Source organism: Aotus nancymaae, unplaced genomic scaffold (assembly GCF_030222135.1).
Source record: "Aotus nancymaae isolate 86718 unplaced genomic scaffold, 86718_ANA_hifiasm-v0.15.2.pri h1tg000002l, whole genome shotgun sequence".
Classification (NCBI taxonomy): Eukaryota; Metazoa; Chordata; class Mammalia; order Primates; family Aotidae; genus Aotus; species Aotus nancymaae.
The window spans coordinates 39,163,192-39,184,087 of record NW_026988413.1 but is presented as its reverse complement, the minus strand read 5'-3'; the positions used below and the strand labels follow the sequence as shown (position 1 = coordinate 39,184,087).

Genomic DNA, 20,896 nt, shown 5'->3' with positions numbered 1-20,896 from the left:
AGGGTATGATGGGCTTATCATGATCCTTTCTACTTCCTCCTCCACAGCAACGGGCACCTGGCAGCCATGTTGTATAACATCACCCTGCTCGCTGGTGACAAATGACTGGACCAGGGGAAACCACCTGACTCGTGCTGGGCCAATCAGGTAAATTCCCTGGAGATTTGTGATTTTGACAGAGATGGTCGTTATGCCGCTTCAAAACTCAGTTGCTGTTGGCAGCTGTACACCATGGTGAAGTCTGTGGACTCAAGGAGGTCCACAGAGAGATAGAAATGAAGCAAATGTACAGTGACAGTGAAGGCAAGACATGGAATGAGAATGCTCCTCAGATCCTGAATTATTTTTCTGGTTCTGCTTCCATTTCTCCCTGAGGCCTAACGTTTCAGTTCCTAGAGACTGTATCCTTATAAGAAGCTTCCCCTTGTGGCTTAAATTGTCCCAGTTTTTACTGCTTGCTCTCAACATTCCTACCTAATTGACAAACCTAGAGAAGCTAAACTCTTATTAAAAAAACAACAACAACAATTTATATCAGGATGATAAAGACAGTGACTTAATTCATTTTCAGTTTCTCCATCATTTAACTAGGAATGTCTTCCTCTTGATAGCTCTGACAATGCCTCGTGACTGTCTTTGTGTTTATCATAGTCCGCTCTGTGTTGGAATTATCTACAGAAATGTCATTTTGCCCTGCCTGTTCAGGATGACCAGGGAAGCAGCAAGGTTCAAGCAGGGCGCAGGGTCAAGAAGAGGAGAGGGTGGGGCAGCGCTTGGTCAGAATGATTGGCAGCGGAGAGCAGGAAGGCTGGCCGGGGAACTTCATGAGGACAGGAAGGATGGCAAAAGGCCGGGGTCAGGGTGGCGGGTGGGTCAGCCAGGGATGGCTCCGAGCATGCATCGTGCTGAAGAAGCATAGGGTGAGAAGAGGCAGCAGCTGAGCTCGGATTCCAGGCAGCCATCAGGACAGTCCTCAGAATTTACTGATTATGCAGAAGGGACTCGTTGCCAAATGCTGCCTCTTCACAGCACACCCATTATTTCATTCAGTAAACATTTCGGGAACACAAACATCTGTAAGACACTGTGCCAGCTACTTGGGGTTTGAAGGACAAGGGAGAGTAAAATAAATAGGACCAAGTTCCTTTTCTCAGTGAACCCACTATATGGCACAGAGATAAACATGTAAAGAGATACTTCTACTACTTTGGGTTAATTGTTTCATTTGCTAAGGACCTACCGTAACCCACAGTACAGTCATGTGCAAAGCACCACAGCAGACAGAGCTCAGAGACAGTCAAATGAGGTTATTTAGAGCTTGGACAATCAGGGTTCAAATCCTAGATTTGCCATGTATCAACTGTGTGGCCTTGGGCAAGTTACTTAAACTTGTTAAGCTTCAGTTTCCTCCAGTGCAAAACTGGAATAAAAATAGTTCTTTCATCATAGAGCTTTTGGTGAGAACAGAATGAGATAATGCATGAAAGCGCCTGGCATAAAATCAGTGCTCAATAAATGTTAACTATCCATGTATTATCTAGAAAGTGTTTACTGAGTGACTACTATGTGCTAGGCACAATTCTGGGAACCTGGGATATATCAGAGAACAAAACGCCGATCCTGCCCTGAGGAGCTTGTGTTCTAAGAGCATGAACCAAGCATCTTATAATAGTGATATTTCTTGGTATTGATATTAATAGTAGCAAATAGGATCAGAAAAGGAGCCATCAACTGCATGGTTTTACAGAGGCGGTAGCATTAGAGATAGGTGTAAAGATTTGCCGATAAAAAATGGGGTAAACAGCATCCTGGGGAAGAGAGAACCTTCTGGCAAAAATTCTGAGGGCAAGTTCACAAAAGACTGCTGATTCAGGGAGGGTATTAGGGACAATGGGCATAGAAAGGGAGGCTGGAGCCACAGGTTAAAGGGTCTGTTTTTGTTGTTGTTGTTGTTTGAGACAGGGTCTCACTCTGTCACCCAGGCTTGAGGGCAGTGGCGCGAACATGGCTCACTGCGGCCTTGACCTCCTGGGCTCCAGGGATTCTCCCACCTCAGCCTCTCAAGTCACTGGAACTATAGGCGCACACCACCATGTCCGGCTAATTTTTGTATCTTCTATGGAGACAGGGCCTCACCATCCTGTCCAGGCTGGTCTCAAACTCCTGGGCTCAAGTAATCCTCCTTCTTTGACCCCCTGAAAGTGCTGGGTTTACAGGCGTGAGCCACACACCTGGCCTAACGGGTCTTTATGCCATGCCACAGTTTGATTTTTAGTACAAGATGGGTGGTGGGCCTGTCCAGACCTTTAATTCTGAAAACTATGTCACGATGATAAGCCTGGAAGAACAGCTTAGGGCAGGGAGGAGGGCGGTTGGAATAGTCCAGGCAAGAGATACTGAGTGAAGAAACACGCAGGACAAATACGTGATTGGCTGAAGAGGATGAACCACTAGAACTTGATGACTCATTGAATTAAGGAGTAGAGGGAGTGTCAAGTAGGAAAACTATAAAAATACGTTCATTTGGCGGCACAGCAAGGCGGTCACTGGCGCCCTCGATAAGAGCAGTTTCAGTGATACAGATGAGTGTGGTGGAGGAGGGGACACGGGGACAGCGAGTGTAGGTAAAGTTTTCAAGAGGCTTGGTGATGAAGAGGACGAAAGAGAGTAGAGCCGAGAGTGGTGATGAGAGCAAAGGTGGGACTTTACGATTGTTTTAGGTCATCATCTTTTTTGGTGGTATGTTTTGCAGCAATAGCTATCTGCACAAGGTTTTCATTTCCAATTAGGTTTTCATTTACATAAAGTATAAGAATGGGAAAAGCTTGTCATTGCTATTAAAGTCAAGGAGGTGATTTCCCTTGGGGAATAGAGAAAAAGAGCGTGAGAGATGCCTCTGGAATACTGAGCTCCTTCAGGTTCTTGATCTGGGTGCAGGTCATGTGGGTGTGTCCATTTGTGAAAATTCATGGTGCTGTACACATGGGATATGGGTATTTTCTGCATCATTTCATATTTCAGTAACAAGTTTAAAAAAGGTGGTAGAGGTAGAAGAGAAGAGAAGGGAGGAGGATGAAGAGAAGGAAGAGAGGAAGAAGAAGGGAAAGAGGATGGGGAGGAGGAAGATGAGGAGGAGGAAGAGAAGAGGAAGAGGAGAAAGAAAGAAAGGGAGGAGGGGAAGGAGGAGAAAGAAGAAAAAGGAGGAGAGGGAGGAAGATAAGGAGGAGGCGGTGGTGGCCCGTGCCAAGGCCAGGAAATGAGCAAAGCTCCGCAGTGTGTGAGGAGCAGGAAAGTGTTTCCCCATGGCTGGAATATGGTACTCAAAGGGGAGGGGGTCAGGAGATGAGGTTGGAGTGGTGAGGCGAAGCCGCATTGGGAATGGTCAAGGAGTTTAAACTCAAACTTGAACTAAAGCCAACAGAATGCTATCAAGGGCTTTCACACAAAAGGGCAACCTGTTCTGATCTGTGTTTCAGAAGGATCTCCATGGGTGTGGGGCTGGAATGAAGTGGAGGGGGCTGGAGTGAGGACAAGGAGACAAGTTAGAGACCAATACAGACTCTGGGCGGGACATGAGTGGCCTGGATTAAGACAGTGGTAGTGGGAATTGGAGCAGTTACTGGAGTCAAGAGAAGGTGAGGAGGCAGGAGCTGTGGGACATGGTGACTGGGTGGAGATTGGCGGGGGGATGAGAAAAGTCAAGGGGGTTTCGAGGTTCTGGCCCAAGTGACTACTGGTGCTGTTAATTCCCTGACATGGGGGACACTTGGTTAGGGGCCCCTTAGAGAAAAGATAATGAGTTTAGTTTTCAACATGTTGAGTTTGCTGTGACTTTGGGTCATTCAGGTAGAAATGTTTGCTGAAAATAACTCTCTGGGACTCAGGAGAGAAGTGGGGATGAAGACTCAGGTTTAGAAATCTTTGTACAGCGGTGGTAAGTGAATGAGACCCCCAGTGGGTGTGAAAAGTACTCTCACTTGGCCTCCCAGAAGTGACTCTCCATTTTTCCTTTTTTGTTGCTGTTCATATGCCCTGAGCACCAGTAAACATTCTTCCCTTCCACTAACCTGCATTTATCAAAATGGGAATAGAGTGCCATGCATTAGAATTCTTTATCTGCTCTAGGGCTTTGGGCTTAAGGGGGCTAGGATAAGGAGGAGAAGTGTCTCGTTTCTGATTCAGGTTGTTGGCCTTTCACTGAAGTCTAACTGGGTGGTCCTTCTTTCCTGAGTGGCTTATAGTCTAGCAAGGTTTGAACCTGTGGTCTGACTCAACCTTCTGTAATGGTCATGGAGTTTTTAGTCCCCCAGATGCAGAAAACTGAACCAGACTGTCTGAACAGAAGGATTGCTCAGTGAAGTGACCAACAGCATCAGAACTCAGAGACAGGAGCAGACAAAGCTAAGACCATTGACATAGTCAGAAGTGGTTTCAGTAAAGGAAACAAAAACTCTGGCAATGAAATGTCTCAGTAGTTCAACGCTCAGTTACAAAATGCTGGAAAACACAAACTGAACATGCCACTCCCCACTGGCTGCCCAAACAGGGCATAATGAGGGCCCAGAAGACAGAAAATGAGAGAGGGTTTTTGTGGATTGAGAGCCACTGATGAGAGAACAGCAGTGAGGTCACAGCCTGGAGCTGTGACGGACCACCCTGAGGCATCGGGGCACCAGGGAATGGGCCATCAGGGCAGGGAAGAGCGGTCTCTGCAGCTGGAAGGGAGGATGATGCCTAGCAGTGGAGGACAAATTGGCCCTGTTTTGGGGTTTGGATCTAATTAGATCTAATGACAGGCTGCAGGGCAGAAGGGCAGTTTTGACACTTACTATCATTTTAGCAGAACATAGAGCCATTTCATCAAAGCTCTGAAAAGAGCATTTCCAGAGTGTGGAATCTAAACAAAATTGCTGGCATTACTTTCCCTTAATGAATTATAATAAAGACTCATTATTATCAATAGCAGTAGGGCCATACTGTTCCACTGGTCTTTCCTAAACAGAAAGCTTCACCATTATGTTTCCCATAAAATATAAGAATCAGAAGTATATGTTAGTGTGCGTGTGTGTGTGTGTGTGTGTGTTTAATGAAAAGGAGCCACTGAATTTTATCATCTGCCTATTTGTTTAGTTCTAAATATTTGGGACACATACTTGTAGATCTTTTTTCTCAAATAATATACAAACTTGTTAACTGAGTCACTCACCCTTGCTTGGGCCACAATAGGAACCACTGGGGAAACAAATCCAGCTATATCTATCAGCCTCAATCCCACAAGGGTAAGTTTTCACATTTTCAAAGCTGAATGGAGTGAAAGTTCATCCATCCTTTCCTTTCTTGTTTTTTTTTCTCATTCCCTCTTCTTCTTTCTTCCTTTCCTTCTACCTTCTTTTTACTCTCTTTCTTTTCCTTTTGTTCACAACCGGAGCCAATATTTATGGAGCACTTCTGTGAGCTAGGCCCATGCTAAGCATTTTACCTGCATTATCTAATTTAATTCTCATAAGCTTATAAAGAAGGTATTATTATTATCACCATTTTGGAAATGAGGAAATGGAGACTCAGGGAGATTAAGTAACTTGCCCGAGATCTCACAGCCAGCTGGTGGCATGGACAGGATTTGCAAACAGGCTTGCCTGACTCCAGAGCTCAGGCGCTTAACTGTTGTCACATCCTGCCTCTTTGCTGATACCCTGTCCTGGTGCCCTACCAAGTACCAAAAAGCAGCCTCCTTTATAACAGGATGTGACCAGCATGCTGCCATCTTTCCTGCACTCTCTTCTAATTGTTTTATCAAATGAATAACTTGCGAAGGTCCTGACATGTAACTTTTTGGGGAGAGAGCCTTTCTCTCCAGCTCATGATATGATGTAGACAATTAAAATACATAAAGTTATGTGAGAAACTAAAAAAAGGGCTGGTTAACGTGGTGTTAGTTGTTCATGTGCGTTTTTGCTACATTGATATTCCTACTGGATTTCTGTAACCTTTCGGAGAACTGAGAATAACTTGTTTGCAATGCCAGGATGCATGTCTCCAAAACATGTGAGCCCTCAAGGTGGTTTTAATGTCTGTCATAGATGTGGCCAAGGCCGAGGACATTAGGAAGAGCCCTCCAAGTAGAACCTTCTGGTTCAGGGAAGCCAATAGCATCAATTTGTATCTCATCAAGAATATAATTACTCAGGTTGATCATCTACCTAACTCTTCATACTTCATTTGAAGATTCTCTGAGCCATTTCCAACAGCCATCTTGATGTTTATAGGACGAATATTTGTACCGCACTGCATCTACAAAACATGTGTGGCTGGTTCTTAAAAATACTCCAAAAGAGACATTCAAAAAATATTCTCAATTACCGGTCCTCTCATTAGAGTTTCCCAAATTGATAATTTAAAGGGTGAACATATATTTGGGTGCTTCACATTTAACATGTTTGTTCTACAAAATCATTCATATTCCTTTATAATGTTGTTTCTTATTGCAGTTTGATTTACATAGTTCACGTAAGAGGAAAGTGACAAGTCGGAAACTCGTTTCTCTGACTTTCTTTTGCTTTGTATCTGTGAAGTGTGCCCAAGATGTGTGTCTTGCCTAGATTCAGAGCCCAACCCCCAGACACAGAAGGTTGCACACTCAGACTTGAAACTTCTTGTCATCTTTATACCAAACAATGGTGAGATCATCTTCCTAAACCCAGTGTCTATAAGATCCAGGCAGAGTCGTTAAGGTTTGGCAATGTCTGTGCTGTGGGAAGGAGCTGCTTCCAGCCAGATGGACCTTTTGCTTCCCCATATGTGTTGTCCTCATCTTGACTTGCGCAAGAGCTCACAAATTCATGAGATTTTAAAAAGAACAAAGAAGTGGAGTTTCTAAATCATATAAGTTTGGGACCATGTAACACTTTTGGTGGGGCAATGTCGAGGGAACTTTACAGAATTGAGCATCCCATCTCTAAAGCTATAAAATTAATAATGGAGTCAGGGTTCCCAGTGTAAAAACATTTCTGTCTCCACTAACATGCATCTTGCTGACAGCAGAGGAGGAACAGAGGGGCTTTTGCTAATAGTTCCCAGACCCATACCTCTGGGACCTGGAGGAAGGGCTCCCTTCCTTCTCTCTCTCTCTCTCTCTCCTTCTCTCCTGACTCTCTCCTCTCTGCCTCTCTCTATCTCTCCCTTTCCTCCTCACCCCCTTTCTGTCCCCAGCCCCCTCTCTGGATAGGCCTGTGTCTGGAAATTCCTGCTACTCCAGGCTGACAGAGGCCCATATGTTGACTATTAGGGCATAAAGCAAGATTCACTTAAGCCTGCCATCCAATAGGCTGTTTCTCCTCTGGTTGACTTACACGTTGTCATTAATGACACAGATTTATTGAGGGAACAAAAGTATGTTAAAGAGCAAATGTTAGAGACCGCACATTCGTCTACTGGCCAGGCTCACCCCTTACTTACGAAAGACAGTATCTTCACTGATCTCAGATGATTTGATTCAGTGTTTTCATAAGCTGGAAAAGTTTGACTGGTACAGGAAAGCATGTCCCATTAAATTAGCAAATCTTATAATGGAATTAAAGTTGTTATGGGCAGACTCTGAGCCTTTCCGTATCTGGCACTGCATAGCCTACTCAAAGCTATTTCCCACGGTCCTCCTCCTGTACCTGCTAACCAGGGCATCTCTTCAGATTCCACTGAGGTGACTTTCTGATGTCACAGTTATGTAGACTGTTTCCTCATAAGAGTTACTGTCAGCCAGGTGCAGTGGCTCACACCTGTAATTCTAGCACCTTGGGAGCCCAAGGTCAAGAGATCAAGACTATCCTGGCCAACGTGGTGAAATCCTGTTTCTACTAAAAATACAAAAATTAGCTGGGCATGGTGGTGTGTGCCTGTAGTCCCAGCTACCTGGGAGGCTGAGGCAGGAGAACCGCTCGAACCCAGGAGGCGGAGGTTGTAGTGAGCTGAGGTCGCGCCACTGCACTCCAGCCTGGCGACAGAGCGAGACTCCGTCTCAAAAAAGAAGTTACTTTCATCTGCTGCATTGGCCTTTCCTGTAACTCCTTCCCTCGGAAGTCTTCCCATCCTTCAAATTCAGGCCTACTTCAACATTTTCTATGGAGCACTCCTGGTCCCCAAGCCCAGCTGACTTCCTTCATAAGGTCTGCAATGCACGTCATGCCACAGGGCTCATGCACTGTTTAGAAATATTTGAGCATTTCTCATGCATCTTGTCTCCCCAGGGACAGGGGTTGGGTCTTACGCTTTCTTCTATATACTGTGTAGTGCTCAGGTGGTCAACACATATGTGCTGATTTAGTAATATTACATTAAAAACAGTGTCTTAAAAATTTAGATCAAGGCCAGGCATGGTGGCTCGTGCTTGTAATCTCAGCAGTTTGGGAGGCCAAGGTGAGCGGGTCACTTGAGGTCAGGAATTCGAGACCAGGCTGGCCAACATGGGGAAACCCCATCTCTACTAAAAATACAAAAATTAGCAGGGAGTGATGGGTGCCTGTAATCCCAGCTACTTGGGAGGCTGAGGCAGGAGAATCATTTGCACACAGAAGCCAGAGGTTGCAGTGAGCCAAGATTACACTAATGCACTCCAGCCTAGGTAACACAGCCAGACTCTGTCTCCAGAACAACAACAAAAAAATTAAGATTGGCCTTCTTTTTGCCCATTGAGGGCACATTTCTCAGGGACTGGTCACCTAGTTTTCAGGCACTGTGGTGGCAGCAGACCAGCTAAACTTTGGCTCTATTCAAATGATCTTGCTTGGTATATAGAAAACACATACAAAAAAATGTGGCACATTTTTAAATGATAGAAATTAAAAATGACAACTTAAGGGAGTTTGCGGTATCAATTTAAGGTTCTGCTATTGCAAACTTAATTAAACTTAATTAATAATTTATTCACTTACTGAATTGGAGAAACCTTAGAAAGTGCTAGATGAAACAACCATTTCTTAAGAGACCCAGAGAAGTTAATTTGCCCATTAGTCCACTTGGTAATCAGTAGAAATAGTAATATGTAGCAATCTGTAGCACCAGAGTCTCCTTATAGATTATGCAGGGCTCCTTCCCTAATAATATGAAATTTGCATATCTTTAAAAAAGAGATTTAACAGTACAAAATAGGTGTCATGGGGAAAGCTTAAATGAAGTGAGCAAATTTTGAGGTATTTTAACATCATCCTTTTGTTTGCAACACACTAATATGGTAATTTGAAATGAGTACTTTCTATTTCCAAAAATAAAATAAAAGGACATCTGTTTGGTAAAGTATTTGTCAGTAGTTCAAACTATGTCAAAGAATTAGAATTAAGAAAATAAACATTTTTTTCTAAAAGAAAAGTTTCTTTTTTTAGAAAAAAAATTTTTTTCAGTATTCATAATTCAATCTGATACCATTGTCAATTAATTCAAATTAGGGTGCATTTTAGTGTATCCTAAAAATATAGTAATTCTACTGTTTGTATTTTGAAAAATAACACAGATTTATAGATTATGCCTACAACATCAAAGAGCATTGGATGTGAAAAGTATTTTTGCTATGTTAATACCAGAATTAGGAACTACCCAGCGATGCCACTGATAGTAGTGAATGAAAAATGCCCCTCCAAGAGTGAAAGAACTGAGTATCTGCTGCCAGTTAAAAGCAATAGATATAGTCTGCTGATGCATTTGTTCATGTGAGACTTTTTATCTCCAGGGAAATAGCCAGGCAAGCAACATCTTAAGCTCTGTAAATGCTTCACAAATGCACTTGAATATGAGGAAAAATTCCACTGAACATGTAAGCTTAAATGGGAATTTCCATAGGCTGTGTGTTAAAAGGTATCAGTGATGGGTGGAGATGTGCTTAGTAATTCCTTTCAAAGGAACCAAGTTATCTTTAAGCTATGAAGCAACAGCAACACACTTAAGAATGCAGCTCATCTAATGAAACTATTTTATGTTGTTCATAATCAGTGCAACACATATTTGTGTGCTAGGAGTTGGGGAACTAGTGAGCAAGGTAAATACAATTCCTGCCTTCACAGGATCCTCAGTGGACTCCAATGGTAGGGGCAGGTCACAAGCTCACGTTTATACAAATGCACTATACACACTATGGCACATGCTATGAACAAAAGAACATAGCTCTGTTTGGCCCCTAGGGGGTGGCAGTGAGGATGGAGAAGCAGACAGGTCCTTGATACATTTAAGAGGTCCCAGTGGTACCCGGGATGATGGAGGTGGGAAGGAAGGAGTGTAAGGAATGACTCTCAGGTTGATACTTGACCACAGAAGTGGGTGGCGGTGCCATTTTCTGAGATGAGGAGGGCTGGGGGAAAACAAGTTTCAGGGGACAGGGCAAATAAGGAGTCCAGTTTCGAGCAGAAGCAGGTTGATATAATTATGTGAAATCTGGGTGAAGCCGTCAAGCAGGGAATCAGATATAGGATGATGCTACAGAAGGCAGACAAGGACAGGGACAACATTTAAAGCCACAGAAATGGAGAGACTAAACCAGTGAGAAAATTCAGAGAGAGCAAAGAGGATTCGGACAGCCTGGAAGATCTTTGAAATTTGGAGAAGGAGAAACTAGCAACTGAAATCAAAAAGGACCAGTTATTGAAGCAGGAGGAAAAGCAGAAGAGTAAGGTGTTGTAGAAGTCAAGGAAATAAGAGTGTTTTGGGAAGGAGGGAAAGGCTAATTTTACCATATGCCACTAAAGAATTTGAAAAGAGGCCTCGATGGATAGTAATTAATACTAATTATACAGCATAATCAATAACTAGCCATGAAAATGGTGACTGATAAGCCTCAGTGAAACATTGTGTTCTACAATTCTCTTCTGGTCTAGCTATCTTAAGACCTTTTAGATATCAATTCATGAATTTCTATGTCTCAAAGAAGAAAGAGATGAATAACTTATTCTTTACCTTGTCAAAATGACATATATAAGATAAAACCTTGTAACAGAGCAATGCAACAGGACTGAAACCTAAGCAAAACCACTCTCCTGTCCCAGTGTGAGGGTTGCAGCACCTAGCCTGTGTCCCATTGCCTGGATACTGCTTCAAGGACCATGAAGTCAATGAAGCCACAAGGGTAGGGACTGAGTCTGTTTTCCTCAACCCTGCATTCCCGGGGATTATATGAGCATCTGGCACATGGGAGGATGTCCATGAATATTTATGCAGTGAAGAAATGAGGGACATAAGGTGTACCGGTTAGAACTTCACATATCAGTATCTAAGTAAGACCCACGCATTGCTATTGGCTAACATATTTTTAATCATGTTTAATCATTAAAAACATGTTCCCTTTTTTTAAAATCAGCTGGTGGGACACAATCCCGGCATTCGTGAGCTTCTGCAAAGCAGGTCACACTACTGGGCATGAGAGAACCCCAGGTTCTGAAAACCATAATCAGGATTGTGTTCCCATGGGTTCTGAGTTCTGTTTGCCAAATAAGATTTATGTGGAGAAAAAGTGATACCTCAACGCTTACACCATTCACAGCCTGAAGTTGTCAGCCAGGCTTTTGGGTTTTCCAAAGGCAACAAGTTAAACAACATTGAGCTCCATGTGTTTTTTGAACTTGACTGGAGAAGAGGTGGAGGGTTGCTTTTTCCTGCGGTTGGAGAGGAGACCTCAGGGTGACCTCTGGCCCAGGTGGGGGTTTTGACATCATAACCAGTGAAAGTGGCCTGTGATTAGGTGCAGACACATTCTCTGGAGAGGAGGGCAGCAGCATTCCTCAGTTAGAGATGAACCTATCTATAACTTAAGGGCTTCTTTGATTTACAGATGCCTGAAGCAATAACCAGAGTAGATAACCACAGAGCCACCAGGATACTCATCCCAGAAAGTCCGGCTTCCGAGATCTAGCCTGCAATTTGGCCTGCAAAATGTCACATGCACAACATCACACAGTTGTACATACTCTTCAGATCTGAGCTGCATGAGGGAGTGATTATAGTCGAACCTTAGAGCACTCACTTTCTTCCACTGAAGACTTAGAGGAGGATGTCTTTTGCTGTTGTTCTTGCCGTAATAATATCTTCCTTAATTGGTTTTTAAGCTTACTATTTCTTAGAAGCAATCAAAGACATTTACACTTTGGAAAATTTGAGGGGCTTGTAATTGAAAAGAACTTCAAGGCAACCTGACCAAAATGTGGGCAAACCTTGATTCTGATTACTTTTGACCTCCCCTTTTTGTGGGCATCTCACCCCATAAAGTTCCCATGTCCTCATGCTGCCTCTTCATCACATAGGACCTACCCCCAACCCCACACACACACAAACACACACACACACACACACACACCCCAGGTGGTTAAGTGGCACAGTGGAAAAGGTATGGATTTTTGTTTTTATTTTTTTATTCCCACTTACAGATCATGCCATCTTGGGCAAGTTAGGTAACTTTTTGGAACCTCACTTTCCTTCTTTATAAATGGAGGTAATTACCTTGAAGAGTCATAGAATATGCACATAGATGTGTAGCGCAGGGCCTGACTTGCAGTAGAAACTCAATAAATGTTCCCATCATCTGTCTCCAGCTATGTTTGTCCCCATCCAGGAGTAACCTGGGGTCTCAACTCTGCAATTTTTCTCATCAAAGTTCACTAGCCTGATTATTTCAGGACTTCTCTAGAGGCTGACTTGGTAACTGTTGTCAGTGAAAGCTTCGATGGCTGAAATAATTTTGTTTATTTGGAGTCAAAGAGTGTTCCTGAGGATGCAGGGCCTGAAAGTGAAAGAATGACTCTTATACTGGGCATGGTGGGTGATGTTTTTTGGGGTGATATTTATCTAGAGTTCCTCAAATGAGGAAATATTTTTTCCTTAGCAAGAAATCAGGTACTAAAAAAAAAAAAAAAAAAAAAAAGGTATGTTTCCCTGAATTCCTGAATTAATGCTTAGGGAAAATTAGGAATTATTAGGAAAAAAAAAAGGAATCACAGGCTACCTAAATCATTGATTTTTTTCAAACTTTGATGTGTACAAGTTTGTAAAGCTTGCTTGCAGAGGCAGCACTTGTGGTCTCAGCCACTCAGGAGGCTGAGGTGGGAGGATCACTTGAGCTCAGGAGTTGGAGCCTGCAGTGAGCCACGATGGTGCCACTGCACTCCAGTCTGGGCAACAGAGCAATGATAAAAAATTAAAATGATGAAGAAAGAAAAACATATAGAATTTCAGGAACAGCTCCCTGAGATGCTGGTTCAATAGGTTTCTGAAGAGCCACTTTCTTTGGAAAAAGTAGACTAGACCTGTAAACTACATCAATTGCACAAACCTAATTGGTAAAAATGAGCCAGCTCACATCAGTCAACAAGCTACCTTGGACAGAAAGCAGCTGCTGACCAGCAAGAGCAAGCCAGTCAGTTCCAAATACTGATTCCCTAATAATATTCAATCTGCTCACCACCATTGCTTCCCCAGTGCCGGCAAGTAGAAGGTGCCCACTAAGTTGAATATTAAGTGTGTGTGATTTAAAAACAAAAGCAATGATTGAAAGCAAAGAAAGAAGCCAAACCGAACAAAATAACCACAACAAAGCAGGGCGAGCAGTATGCGATGCAATGTCAGGAAAGGTTAATGCCAATTTTAAAAGAGAAAACGAAAAACAAGAAATTCTATATTAATTACTTGATTTAAATATGACTGCAAACTTTTGACTTGTTTTGGAGTCTGGCTACCCCAGGATGATAGCCCATTTTGAGCATGTGAGAGTTCCATTTACCAGAAAACAGGCCTTTCCTAATGCAGTGGGATTTCAGCACGGTGAGGAGGGGGACCCTCAGTGGTGTGCTTACTCAATTATGTGTGCGTGCTGGGTGGCTCTTCAGTGCAGACTGAGAAGATGACACACTGACCCAACACTGTCATTCTGAGAAGAGAGAGGCTCCCAGATCCCACTGTGAGTTAAAGGCAGAAAGCCCCCTTCTTACAGGTCTCAGATTCTCTGTTACACCCCCGCCTCCACTAACAGAGGTTAGAGGCCATTCCAGGATGACTGTGTTCTCTTCTGCACCTGTTGTGACTGACTTGCTAGAGCACATGCTACAGAAGTTTCTAGTGGAAAATGGCCAGGATAAAGCCTCAACTTTATTTCGTTTTTATTTTTTAGAGATGAGGTTTCGCTATGTTACCCAGGCTGGTTTTGAACTCCTGGCCTCAAGTGATCCTCTCACCTTGGCCTCCCAAGGTACAGGATTATAGACGTGAGCCACCATGCCTGGTCAAGACTCATGTTTAAAAGGCCATTGGTCACATAACCAAGAGCAAGGCCCTCAGTAGCCATATGTGTGGAAGCGGGTTTTATCAGATAAAATTTGCATCTCATACGTTTGGCTATCTGCACATGACTCCTAATATATACAATGAAAAAAATATTTTAACAATCTGGACTTGTGCTTACATAATATCGAATATCCTAAATCATATTTTTACTAAAATAATCATCTGATGGTCAATAGCATTAAAAAGAAGTATTGCAAGGTTTGCATCGACAACTTTGGTATTTTCTTAGGCTCAGCCAAAAGCTACATTAACTAAGTACAGTTCAAATAATTTATAAATAATCTAGGAATCTTACTGGAAATCTGATCCAATACATTGGAACTGGCAACTTAAAAAAAAAAAAAAGAATAGGGTAGATCTTGGTTAATCAACACCAACTGAGAATCAATTTCATATCTTTTAAAGTCAGATAAGCTAAAATTTGTCTCAGATAGAAGGGAGATAAATTAATAGAGAAAATAAGTTATATAGCTTCCTTCAGAAAGCTAGCACCTGCGGCTATGTGCTTTGTACCTGGTGCAGCTAGAGGCGGAGTGAAATGGTTGTTGAAAAGACAGAAAGACAGCCACAGCCAGGCACGGTGGCTCATGCCTGTAATCCCAGCACTTTGAGAGGCTGAGGCGGGTGGATCTCTTGAGGTCAGGAGTTCGAGACCAGCCTGGCCAACATGGTGAAACCCTGTCTCTACTAAAAATACAAAAATTAGCTAGGCGTGGTAGCTCATGCCTGTAATCCCAGCTACTCGGGAGGGTGAGGCAGGAGAATTGCTTGAACCTGGCAGGCTGAGGTTGCAGTGAGCTAAGAACACGCCACTACACTCAAGCCTTGGTGACATAGCAAGACTCTGAGAAAGAAAGAAAGAGAGAGAAAGAAAAAAGAAAGAAAGAGAAAGAAAGAAAAAGGAGAGAATGAGGGAGGGAAGGAAGGAAAGAGAAGGAAGGAGAGAGGAGGAAGGAAAGGAAAGAAAGAAAAGAAGGAAGGAAAAGAAAGAGAAGGAAGGGAAAGAAGGGAAAGAAAAGAGAGAATACAGCCAGGCTCAGGTTTAAGTCCCTGCTCTGCCTCTTACCGTCCACAAGTGGTTGGGGAAAATCTTTAACCCTCAGAGCTTCAGTTTCTTCCCATAAGATAATAACACACTCACCTTATAGACTTTGTTCGAGAATCCACGAGAGAAGGTAGCTGCAGCCCTGGCATGTGATGGGTACTACAGGTATAGTTACTGTTTAGGATTAAGAAACAGAATTTCTTTCTAATACAAAGAGGAGAAAAAGCAGAGTACACAAGAATAACTGAGTAACTTGAAGACGCAGCAGGGATTAGATTCAGCATCACCTCTGTGGGGTAAAAGAAATATATGGTCTATATTTCATTGACAATAAATGTCATGCCTGTTACACCTAACGCAGTACATATTCCTCAGGTATACCAGCTTGCTTCCCTGTGCAAACTTCTTCCATCCAAAGAAGCAGAAAAGATGTGCTGGGGAAGAAGTTCCTCTCATATTTGAAATAAGGTTTTGTTTCCCCCCGCAAGGCCTTTCCACATATGTGTCCTGGGAGGCAGGCAGGCGCAAGTGTGTAATAACAGGGTCAAAGCACAGGCCAAGGGGTCAGACATCCACCCCCTCCTACCAGTGAGATCGTGAGTGGGTCCTTCACTTTTCTTATCTGTACAATGGAGAAGATGGTATCTAGGGTTGCTTGTCTGACTTAAAAAATAAGATACAAATGTGGTTCTTGGTTGGTGTTGGTCATCCAGGAGCAAACTTCTTATTCTTTTTATTTATTTATTTTTGGTCAGTTACAAGTTTCAATGCATTGATGTCATCGGGCTGCTGTAAGGATCCTTCTGGAAGGATAAAATAAGACCAAATGTGCAAGGATCTCAGCCCAGTACCCAGTGCACAGAAGTCAATGCATAGGACTTAAATGATCAAGACAGCAGCATCTCCATGCTTGGTGTGAGGAGGCTGAGGTTAAACAGCTAGTGACTGGCAGAGGGGGGTCAGAACCCTTGGACAATCCTGTATCCAAACACAGGTTTCATGGTGATTCGGCTATAACTTTGGCCTGACAGGTAGGATGACTTGTTAGAGGTCCCAAAGCATGTCAGGAATGCAGTGGGGCACAGCATCTGGTCCTCTGCTCAATCGTCATTAATCCCTGGATTGCATGTAGCAACCTGCTCAAATGCTGCAGAGCACTAGCTCATCAAACCATGAAGGTAATTCAACCACTCAGGGGCAAAAAAAGAAAAAAGAAAAAAGGCTTTGGCCTCCTTGTGACATGCTCTGGTAACCTTGCCTCTTGGTCAATCTAATTGACAGCTAGCTGCCATCTACACTGTTTTATTGGTGCCTCTGCAATTATTTTGAAATTTAAAAAAAAAAACTCAGACTCTATATTAGAGGACTTTTATTTTTTCTGATAATGAATTCCTTTGCTTCCTACCAAGTTTTAGAAATTGACTTGGGCTGTGGACTCCTATCGCCTCCTATGAACTTAGACTTGTACTCATTCTTATTTTGCACTAGAATCTTTACAAAGAATGAGCTAAACCTGGAGTTCAGGATTGATCAGGAGGAGTGAAGGGTGGAGCATGAGCATATGTAAGCCGGATAGGTGGAACAGCTGCGGTGTTGAAGCTGACAGAGCTGTTCTTTGAGGGATAGAGAAGGTACTGTCTGGAAGGGAATGGTGTGGCTTTAATAAATGAAGGGCCTCAGACACAGCCTTTATTATACACTGTCCACCTACAGCCAAGAGGGTGAGGATAAATTCTTGCTTTTTATCTTTGGCAATTTGTAAGCATATTGAAAAGAGCAGGGAAGGTGAAGTAGGGCAGATTTCAGAAGAGTACATTTAAAGCCCTGGGACCATGTTCCATAGTCACAGAGGTGGGATTTAATGTATCCTGCTCTCAGCTTCAGGATCATATGAGAGATGCTGGACTGCTCTCCCCAGTGTACATAGTCTACTAATTAGAAATCTGCCGAAGCTGAAGAATTTTGCTAATCTGAGTATCTTGATGTTTTGCCCCAGACATTGTTGAGTTTCCATTTCTCCAGAATCTGTGCACTGTCAACCCATTTCTCCAGTTGCTTAGGAGAGCTCTCTGTGCAGTTTTGTTTCATTTCTTTTCTTTCTTTCCCCTTCCTTCCATCCTCTCTCCCTGTTTCCCTCTCTCCCTCCTTCTCTCTCTCTCTCTCTCTCTCTGTCTTTCTTGCTCAAATTTTCACCCAGGCTAAACTGCAGTGGTACGCTCTCTTCTCACTGCAACCTCTGTCTCCTGGGCTCAAGCGATCCTCCCACCTCAGCCTCCTGAGTAGCTGGGACCACAGATGTGCACCACCATGCCCAGCTAATTTTTTGCATTTTTGGTGGAGTCAGGGTTTCACCATGTTGCCCAGGCTTTTCCTGAACTCCTGAGCCCAAGCAGCCTGCCCACCTTGGCCTCCCAAAATGCTGGGATTCCAGGTGTGAGCTGCCGGGCTCAGCCCTGTGCAGTTTCAATAAGAATGTTAAGGGTCATGAGCTTCAAACCTAAAGGGAGCAGGCTGAAAATACAGAATCTCATTTAAATTGTGGAGTATCAATTGTTGAAAGAATTGGGTGCTATGAAGAAAATGTATGAACTTACCTGTCTCTCGGTCCCTGATACAGTAGTCTGGAGAATTCTCAAAATACACGAGGTCGTTTTTTGTTGGCTTCTTAAACCTCTCGTTAGCCACAGTGAAACCCGTGCCGTCCTGGTTCATGACCACCTGGATGGCCCCATTGTACTTCCTCCAGAGATAATCGCCCGTTTTCCTGAAGTCGGCCATGGCCAGCCAGCATGTCCTGAGAGAACACGAGCCGCTCACCCCGTGGCACTTGCACTCTTGTTTCAAGAACCGCTTTACAGACTGCCAGAAAAGACAGGGGCAAGTTCAGTGAGGTGGCTTGGAGCAGGTGACACATGCTACAACTCTCCTTACCTCCCAGCAATACAGAAGTGACCCTCAGGATGCTGGATCCTGGGGCGAGTGCCTGGGAGATGTTGATCCACTGCTTGTCACTTGCTAGCCACATCAGCCACTGTCCTGACGACAGCAGACCAGGGCGGTGGGTAGAGAGGGGAGGGATAGCGCCTAACTGTGTACCCCACTGGCTATCGGTATAATGGAAACCTCACTATTTAATAGGGCATGTGGCCAGTTTGAAGAGTGAGGGATTGAATTATTTTCTAATACTATTTAATTAATGCTGTCCAGTTTAAAAGAAAAGAAAATAAAAATGCATGCCATTATGCATATTAGATTAATAAAATAATTGCTAAGTCCAAATCCTTCAATAAGCCAATCATAGTAATTGGTACTACAGCAGTCCTGTGCTACCGTATTTCTTTTGCAGATGACTGAGAAGCAAGACTGAGAGAGGCTGAAGCACTTGCCCAAAGTTACACAGCCAGGAAAAGACAGAGCCAGGCTGTACTGGAAAGTCGGTTAGCAGCCCTGAGGCTGACAGTAGCCTGGGGAGATTCAGCTTAGATGACAGGGCTAGGTTTGCTCTGATCTTTCTTAGAGAGGAAGCAAAGGAAACTGGGACAAGCTCATCTCGGCTGGTTCCCAATATGGAGACCCCTTTTCTGTGGGTGTGAGGCGTGTGGAGAGGAGAGGGGACAGGTGGGCCTGAAACTTCCAGGGGAGCTTCTGCTTTGTCTTCATGAGCCAGCAGAGCAGCACTTTCCCCAAAGCAATTTGGTGAGTTATCCCGCCCTGGCCCGTTTCTCCTTCGCTCACCCAAGTGAAGAGATTATTATTGCTCATGGTCCTCACAGCAACTTTGATCTATTGCTCTTCCTGTTTTATAGATGAGGAACCAGGGATCGGGAAGGCAGCTGACTTGCCCAAGCTCAGTAATAGGAATTCACTCCCACTCTCCCCGGGTCGGGCCTTGGCACTAGGTATCTTTCCCACTTTACCCCCAGCTCCATTGTGGATGGTGCACCCAGTACATCTGAAATCTATCCTTCTCAGCACGAGCCAGCCCTGGAGGGCAAGGATGGAGAAGTGAGCAGGAGGCATGTGCTTAGCTTGGCTCTCCCAGTTGCAGGGATCCAGGCATCTTTAAAGGATGTCTTAGATGAACTTCCTCTTCGGAATTACACTGCCCCATGCACCCCACCCCCATCTTTATATTATGGGTGTTTGGTAGGAGGCTCACACTATGGCCTGGAGGGCAGGCCTCTGCCACATATACAACCCTGGAGTGCCATCTGAGCTCTACCACTCTGCCCCATGTGGCTCTCACCTGTCCAAGAGCTGCCCCTCCTAAAATCTTAGAGAGCACCACACAAAACTCACTCCACATCAAGTACTTGGGAATTAGATATGAATGCTCATTCTTCCAAGCTTATTCTTTTTAAATCTAGGTATTTAATCATAGGTAATACTTCTAACTTTAAAAATGACAGGAAATATTACTATTCCTCCTTTTCTTTCTTTCCTTTTTTTTTTTGAGACAGAATCTCACCCTGCCGCCCAGGCTGGAGTGCAGTGGTGTGACCGTAGCTCGCTGCAGCCTTGAACTCCTGGGCTCAAGCGATCCTCCTGCCTCAGCCTCCTGCATAGCTAGGACTACAGGTGCATGCCACCATGCCCAGCTAAGTTTTAAAAATGTTTTGTGGAGATGGGGGTCTCACTGTGTTGCTGGGGCTGGTCCCTAACTCTTGAGGGATTATAGGTGTGAGCCAATGGGCCTGGTCTGCCCTCTCTTTCTAATGCTGAATTTCCAGATCATAAACTTCAAAGCTGACATTTTTACGTAATTAACTGAAGAATTTGCATATTAATTTAAAATTGTATCTTAAAAAATAACATTATAAATCCTTAAAAATAATGTGGTGACAGACAGGGTCATCTGTGTAACCTCCTCCCTTCCTTGCTAACATTTTGTTCAGGTGTTGGTTAGCCTTGTGTTATAAAGGACTCCCGACCCCAGAGTAGTCCAAATCACTAATAGTAATTTCACTGTCCTGACAGTAATTTTTTTCCAGCTTGGAGCATGTGGCGATTCAATTTGGGCCAATCCTATGATAGGAGAAATCTCTTAGGAGTCTTGTCAAAAAATGTTTCTTCACTTTTTAAAAGAGACATGTGAGGTGAGGGCACGGTGGCTTATGCCTGTAATCCCAGCACTTTGGGAGACTGAGGCAGGAGGATCGCTTGATCCCAGGAGTTCAAGAACAGCCTGGGCAGCATAGTGAGATTCCATTTCTAAAAAAAAGAAAAAAGGTGGTGGCATGCGCCTATGGTCTCAGCTACTTGGGAGGCCGAGGTGGGAGGATCGTTTGAGCCTGGTGTTCAAGGCTACAGTGAGCCATGATTGCATCACTGTACCCCAGGCTGGGTGAAAGAGTGAGACCCTGTCTCAAAAATAACATAAAATGAAAGAGGCACATGAGGAGAAACACCTTGTCTCCGTCTCTAGATGCCGTTTTCTGTAGCAGCCTCTTGGGACGTGAGGGCAGCAACGCCGACAGGCAGCAAGCTGCAGACACACGTGACAGATGTGAAGATCTGGGTCCTGGGGATGCTGCTGAGCCGCTCAGT

General features: G+C 43.9%; 1 protein-coding gene across 1 annotated transcript in view; it reads right to left on the bottom strand.

Moving 5' to 3' along the window:
• WNT2 (Wnt family member 2) overlaps positions 1 to 20,896 on the bottom strand; it is a 47,713-nt gene that overhangs the window by 4,292 nt on the left and 22,525 nt on the right. The window contains exon 4 of the mRNA XM_012456971.2: positions 17,944 to 18,208. Coding sequence (XP_012312394.1) covers positions 17,944 to 18,208 — 265 coding nt within the window. The remainder of the gene's footprint in view (positions 1 to 17,943; positions 18,209 to 20,896) is intronic.